Below are 7,734 nucleotides of genomic sequence, written 5' to 3' on the forward strand. Positions count from 1 at the left end.
CATGGTCTGCTCTGTAAAGGACCCTGCAGCCTTTGCAGCTGATGACCTAAGTAAACCCCCAGGCAGCCCCGACCCTACAACATTCCCAGAGGAGGCCCATTAGGGTTCATTGTTGAGGATTATAGCAGCCTGCGCCACAGAGGACACTGCTGCTTTTGGCATTAAGGTAACCTGCAGCTATAATCACATCACCTCAGAGAGGACGATGCTGTGAAACTCTCCTCCCACACCCTCTCAAGAAGCATCCCCTGCTGTGCCGCCTAGGAGGGGGCTTCAATGCCCTAAACTCAGGCTCCAGGGCCTCATCCAGTGCTGGCAACTCAGACACTGAGCCACCTCCATGTGGACCAGCCCAGGCCCAGGCCCAGAGTTGCTGTCACTCCAAGTGTGCTGTCACTCCAAGTGCACCAGCACTCCAGAGCCTGGTCCTGTGGCCGCTGTGGAAATTGCCTAAGACATAAAACAAATAGAAAACATCCAGCCACACAGTGAAGTGAAACACAGAGAAAAACCACACAGAAAGGATCACTGGGAGATGGCATACCTGAGAGTGCTGAGAACTAATGGCAAATACATCAAGAGTAATAAAAGACATTGGTCTGTAGGATCAAGAAAAAAAAAAGAAAACACAGAAAAAATAATGAAACTTATTCAGGATAAATGCCATGCGTTACCCTAAATAGTAGTGTAACCGTTCAGGATAAACTACAACTGTACATATTATAGTTAAAATGATGAACCAGACAAAGAGAAAATCTCAATTGTATCAAGAAAAAACTGGCTCATTATACCAGAAACACAATAATGAAATAACTGGCTAACTGTTCAGAGACGGATAGAGGCTAGAAGACAGTGGGATTACATATTTAAATGCTAGGTCGGGGGTACTCAACAAATGGTTCAATATCCTGTTAAAACATGCTTCAAAAATAAAGGTAAAGTAAAAAGATTTCTTTATTAGAAAATGAAGAGAAATGATTACTTGCAGAGATGTGCTCTATAAGACATTCAAGAGGAAATTCTTCAAAATCACAGGAAATCACAGCAGATAGTGGCTTGAATGCACAGGGAGAAAAGAATACTTCAAAAATAATAAAGAAAGAAGAAAGAAGCAAGAAGCAGTCAAACAAAAGTGTTTACTTCAATTTATATGAGATTGTAGCACAGGGAAAATCAAATTATTATAATGAATATCAGAATACCAGTTACCTTGATTGGGATGGGGGAGCAATTGTTGCCTGGGAAGGTGTACGACGGTTGAGTCTGGAGAATTTGAAATATTCTAGAGATTCATCAGGATGGAGAACATACCTAAAACTTAGTTGCATATTTAACATTTCCATCCTTTGTGAGTGTTTTATATCAATTAAAAAATTTAAGAAGCCAATCCTTTACTCTTAATTCAATGTGAATAAAAAAAACAAGAATCATCATATATTTATGGAATCTTAACCTTACTAAGGAGAAGTGAGAAATTCACCTGGGAAATTCTAAGAAACAAGAAATCTTAGAGAGTAGACAAAGGGAAAAGGGAATTTATCTTACTCATGCGGCATAGATTTTATCTCTATTGGTCTCTCTAAACAGAGACAATATTTAAGTCATTTTGCCCTCAAGAGAGGCTCCCACCATCCCTTTGGCTCTTTCCACCCCACTACACCCACAGGGGATTTGCATATTATCCCCCGGGAGGACCTTCCCTTGTGAGTCTGAGATAAAAGCTCAGCTCTTACCTTGCCTTGACTGATCAGGACTCCTCAGGTCGCCTTCTCACACTGAGGCTCCCTGCTCAGCTCCTGGAACTGCTAATGCTTTGGGTCCCTGGTAAGGACAGCAGGCAGATGAGGGAGGAGAATGGGGTGGGAGGGTGAGCTCTTGGGGCCCCACTGCCTCCCATGTGTGTTCCATCCACATGTTAGATGTGTAGGTCTTGTTCTCCAGCATGAAACATATGATGTACGGATCTCTGAGTGAGGAAGACTTTAGAAGAAGGAAGGATATATGCCCTGAAGAAACTCAAGTATTAGAAAGAGGGTGATGGTATAGGAGACCTCTTTGTGCCTGTTGAGTTCTTTTTGAAACTGGATATTCTTGAAATTGCAAAGAAATTATATAGGCTGGGATAATAAATCGAAAATTATGAACGTGATACATAATATTTTTATGTAACTTTGCCCTTTTCTATCATCATTCCAGGAACTAGTGGGGACATTCTGTTGACCCAGACTCCACTGTCCCTGCCCGTCACACCTGGAGAGCCGGCCTCCATCTCCTGCAGGTCCAGTCAGAGCCTCCTGCATAGTAATGGAAACACCTATTTACATTGGTACCTGCAGAAGCCAGGCCAGTCTCCACAGCTCTTGATTTATGAGGTTTCCAACTGGGCCTCTGGGGTCCCAGACAGGTTCAGTGGCAGTGGGTCAGACACTGATTTCACACTGAAAATCAACCTAGTGGAGGCTGAGGATGTTGGGGTTTATTACTGCGTGCAAACTACACAATGCCCCCCCCCCACAGTGCTACATCCTGGAACAGAAACCTCTCTGCTGGGGTTGCCCAGCTGCCCACATGTGCTGCTTGTCTGGGGAGCAGCTGAGCAGGGTCTCTGAGTCTGCAAAAGCGGAGGCTGTTGGAGAACTCAGGTTTGCTGTTGAGGACTCTGGGCCATCAATCCTCAGCTGCACCTCAAGCACTACCAGTTTATTTACTTCTTTATGTTTTCAAGACAGGGTCTCACTCTGTTACCCAGCATGAAGTGCAGTGGTGTGATCATGGCTCACTGCAACCTTGAAATCCCAAGCTCAAGTGATTCTCCCACCTCAGCCTACAGAGTAGCTGGAAACGCAGGGTGCACGCCACCAAGCCTGATTAATTTTTGTAAGGTTTTTTGTAGATATGGGTTTTCACCATGTTGCCCAGGTTGCTCTTGAAATCCTAGGCTCAAGTCATCCACCCAAGTCGGCCTCCCAAAGTGCTGGGATTAGAGGGATGAGCCATCACACCAGATTCCCACTCTTGTTGATGTTCCTGTCACCTGACACAGCCTTGACTGTCATAAGTAGCAGGAGTATGAGGAGGTTCTAGGGCCCTGTGAGTCAAAAATCAGGAAGAAAAGGAAAGGAGGATGGAAACTCATCTTCATCCTCCCTCCTTGCTTACAGTTGTTTATTAAATTTATTCAGCAAAACAGCCAGACAATTGATCATTTCTGGCAAAACACATTCAATACATCTTAAGGTTTAACAGTTTGATATAGGATAGATAGATATAGATATAGATATATAGATATAGATATAGATAGATTTTTTTTTTTTGAGACAGAGTCTCTCTCTGTCACCCAGGCTGGAGGGCAGTGGAGCAATGATCGCAGCTCACTGCAACCTCTGCCTCCCAGTTTCAAGCAATTCTCCTGCCTCATCTTTCAAGTAGCTGGGATTACAGGCTCTCACCAACACGCCCAGCTCATTTTTGTATTATTAGTAGAGACAGGGTTTCACCATGTTGGCCAGGCTGGTCTCAAACTCCTGACCTCAAGTGATCCACTGGGCTTAGCCTACCAAAGTGCTGGCATTACGGGCATGAGCCAGCGCACCTAGCCATATTTTTAAGAGAATATTTGGTTATATTTAAAATTGGCATTTTCCTACTTTTTTTTTGTAACTTCCACTTATTCTACTTAGCACTCATTGCCCACTCCCTAAGACAGTAGAGACAGCATTCTCCACTAGTTCTCCTCAGAGGGATCTGGCTGAGGACAATCAGTAACATCTTGGTAGTGAGTGTCCAATAGATTTTGTAATTTCATAGCAGATATAAGATACTAATACTGAACCTTTTTCTTTTTATTACAATTGCCTCTCACTGACAGAAAAAGGGGGTTCTTGAAATTCCAAAAGTTGATTTTAGAAATAAAAAGCAAATCTTGGAAGATGTAGTATACTAAAGATGTAGTATTTTCCATGGATCACTGGGAAAATAAAGAATGTCGTAAACTTTTTTATTCCGCAAAGTTCAGAATTCAGGATTGGACAGACTGCAGGAAGTGGGGCATGAGGGGATACAGGAGAGGTCAGCTATTGTTCAGTTAAACTGCTCTTGGTTTATGGTGGGTGGGGATGTGGATGGTGGTGGGCATGGCAGTTGATGTGGACCCACAAAGGGTCCAAATATGTTTCTTGTGAAGAATCACGTAGTTAAAGGCACTGCTGCCTGGCTTCCTGGATGGAGCCTGTGCCACCAGGAGTCCCAAAGGAAAGTAATGTCATGAATAGAGTTTTAGGTCTGTAATCACCAAAGGTTTAGTGAAGTCCTTGTGCAAGGAGACCTGACGTCATGTCATTCAGTCCAAGTCAAATCACGACAGCCAAGCAGAGCTTCTGAAACTCATTCTGCCCCTAGAGGAGGTTTAGCAGAGACCACTGGTTGGGTCTGGAGATGTCACAAACACTGACATGCTGAGCGGAAGGCCAAGCACAGTCTACACCAGCAGTGGGGGGCAGTGGGGATCCAGAACGATGTCCATGATTCAGACATGTATTCAGAGTGTTCTGTGCAAGTCTGAGGATTTGGAAGAACATGCTGAGTCTGTGGGAGTTTCATGTTCTTCTAGCCCATCTCCTCCAGCTGTCTGATGACTCAGAACTCAGCAAATGCCCCCATGGAGGATACAGACCTGTAAAGAGGCTTCCCTGTGCAACCCCTGAGGGTCCACCCGATTCATTTTTCCCAGGAGACCTCCTCTCCTGTGCCAAGACAGAGCTTGTGTCCACATGCAAACTTGGCAGATTTGGCAGGAGGACAAAATGTCAGGAGAGCATCAGCTCAGCCAGAAGGGATCCTATTCACTTTGGAATTTCAGGTCACTTCGTTCTCATTTCTTCCACCGTTCTCTGATGTTATTAATATAAAATTTTGTATTGTTTTCTCTCCAGGTTCTTGCAGTGGTTCTCTTAGCCTTTCGACCCCACATCATTGTCCCGGAATAGGAAGATTCCTTTTGAAACTTACTAGTCATTTAGAAATGACAATTTGGGTTCTAAATTATCACAAAAAGCAATAAAAGGTTTTGAAATAAGTGAATGTATAATTTTTACACGATGTGGTCATTACCTGAAAATAAACCTGACTCCCATATTCTAATGGTAGTGTGATGGAAAATGTATGCTTTGCATGGTTTCACTCAAAATAATTCCTCAAAAATATTTGTGAAGATATTTAAACCAAGCTTTTCTCTGGAATCTTACCTAGAATTTAATTTATTTGTATTCTTGGGCAATTAAATAAGAATTTCTGTCAAATTACCCAAGATTACACAGCACTGCAAGCTAGTATTTCAATTGTTCCTGGTTTTTTGGTTTGTTCATTTGTTTGTTTTGTTTTGTTTTTGCTTTTGTTTTTTTTCGAAACGTGACTGTCCTTGTGATAGTGTTTGGAGCTGACACCATTATTCAGGAGCTGTTCAATTAAGTATTAAGTACATCACTAACAAATGAAGAAATATGATATTGTTTCCCTTTATAATGATCAGCTGTGGGGCAGACTCACATCCCTGAGCAGTGCACATCGTTACATGAAACCATGAGAATGTCAGTTTCAGGTACAGGTTATCCTGAGACATAAAACTGTAGATGCAGTCCTTGCTCTTCTCACGTAGACAATTTCCTTCTCAACTGCAGACTCATGGCAGTGGATGCACCACATCCAGGCTGGAGGAGACTCAGGTCTCACTCAGAGTTGGCAAGGACCTGGAAGCCCTGATAGGACCTGATCCCACATGACCAGGGAGACTGTGTGAGAAGAGTTTTCCTAAGCACCACTCAGAAAAACATCATGCAATGTTACTTCTTATTTGTCTGTATCATTAACCTAGGAAATTCTTCCCTATGAGAGCCTGCTGGTTAATCTTGTACATGTGAGATGATCATGATGGGATACATCCCAGATTGAAAGGTTGGTCACCAGGAATTTTATATTCACTGCCTGAGGCATAACATTCTTGCGCCCTTTCCTCTTACTTACACTGGGCTCTTGGCTCTAAATGTAAAGACCCACATCATTCTCCCTGTGAGGCCCTTGGACAGAGCACTCTCAAGGGGCTCACTCATCAGGTGCCAGAGAAGGGGAGATTCAAACCCTTGCATTGAACAATGTTGACCAGTTACCCAGGAAACAGCAGACACCAGGCAACACTTGAACTGGCTCAAGAGCACTTTTCATTTGCAGGCCCTCTGTCCATCAGGGCTTGTGGGAACGGGGCTGTTTTCTTCTCTAGATTGACTGGGAGGGAGCCATGCAGGATAACGTTTACCTCCCAGAGATGCATCCTAGAAACACATTTCCACATTGTCAGGGTGTTTGTGCTTTCTCAGTGTGGCATGCACTGCACAATGTGTCCCTGCCTAAGGTCCCAACTTTCACAGTCAGAGCCTTCTTCCCTTGACCACAGGCAAACTTGACTTGAACTATGTTTGTTTTGCTCCAAAGAACATTTTATGTCACATTGTTCACTGAAGAGACATCCCCCCCTACACCACTGACCCTTTTCACACTGCTGCACCCACCAGGTGATTTGCATGTTGTCCCCTAGGGAAGACCTTTCCTTGTGAGTCTGAGATAAAAGCTCAGCTCTAACCTTGCCTTGACTGATCAGGACTCCTCAGGTCATCTTCTCACAATGAGGCTCCCTGCTCAGCTCCTGGGACTGCTAATGCTCTGGCTCCCTGGTAAGGAGAGGATTAAAATGAGATGGGAAAACAGGGTGGGAGGGTGAGTTCTGGGGGCACCACAGCTTCCTATATTTATTTCAACTGTGTGTTAGAGGCCCATGGTCTTTGCTCCAGGAATGAAAATTCATAAATTCATATTTTTGTCTCAAGAATAAGCATGAATCATCTCCCAAGAACAATGACCAGTGTTCTGATTAATATCTTGAAACTGAAGAGTTCCCTGTTGGCTAGTAAATAATAGGTTCATTTTAAAAAGCCTACTTTTTATGATATAAATCAAAACTTGTTAAAAATATGTAACTACAAAATCAGTTTCTTAGGGAAATAATGAAAGTTGCATATAATGTGTCTATATAACTTTGCACATCTCTGTTATTATTTCAGGATCCAGTGGGGATATTGTGATGACCCAGACTCCACTCTCCCTGCCTGTCACCCTTGGAGAGCCGGCCTCCATCTCCTGCAGGTCTAGTCAGAGCCTTGTATACAGTGATGGAAAAACCTATTTGGATTGGTACCTGCAGAAGCCAGGCCAGTCTCCACAGCTCCTGATGTATTTGGTTTCCAAACGGGCCTCTGGAGTCCCAGACAGGTTCAGTGGCAGTGGGTCAGGCACTGATTTCACACTGAAAATCAGCAGGGTGGAGGCTGAGGATGTTGGGGTTTATTACTGCATGCAAGCTTTACAAAATCCTCCCACAGTGGTACAGACCTGAACAGAAACCTCCCTGCTGGTGTGTCCCAGCTGCTCACATGCACTGCTTGTCTGGGGAGCAGCTCGGCAGGGTCTCTGAGACTACAGAAGAGGAGGCTGTTGGAGAATACAGGGCAGAGTTTGCTGCTGAGGTCTCTGGCCCATGAGAGCCACAGCTGTGTTTCAGTTCCATATGTTAAGGCCCCATCAGCTGCCACAGGTGGCCACGTGCTCTGGGAGCAACCAGCTCTGATGAAGGGAGAGTGAATGAAAGCTCATCCTCACCCTCCCTGTCTGGCCCACATTTGTCCAGTC

At 44.1% G+C, this 7,734-nt stretch overlaps 2 gene segments (V, D, J or C); both read left to right on the top strand.

The window, feature by feature from the left end:
- Positions 1-1,751: 1,751 nt before the first annotated feature.
- LOC112617663 lies at positions 1,752-3,236 on the top strand (the record flags this gene model as incomplete). The annotated part of the segment is given in 3 exon segments: positions 1,752-1,824; positions 2,197-2,486; positions 3,063-3,236. Coding segments are annotated over 3 exon segments (537 nt in total), but the record flags the coding sequence as incomplete, so codon positions are not given.
- A 3,412-nt stretch (positions 3,237-6,648) lies between these two features.
- Positions 6,649-7,441, top strand: LOC112617662. The segment is given in 2 exon segments: positions 6,649-6,722; positions 7,110-7,441. Coding segments are annotated over 2 exon segments (381 nt in total).
- The last annotated feature ends 293 nt before the right edge of the window (positions 7,442-7,734 follow it).

Source organism: Theropithecus gelada, unplaced genomic scaffold, assembly GCF_003255815.1.
Source record: "Theropithecus gelada isolate Dixy unplaced genomic scaffold, Tgel_1.0 HiC_scaffold_316, whole genome shotgun sequence".
Lineage (NCBI taxonomy): Eukaryota > Metazoa > Chordata > Mammalia > Primates > Cercopithecidae > Theropithecus > Theropithecus gelada.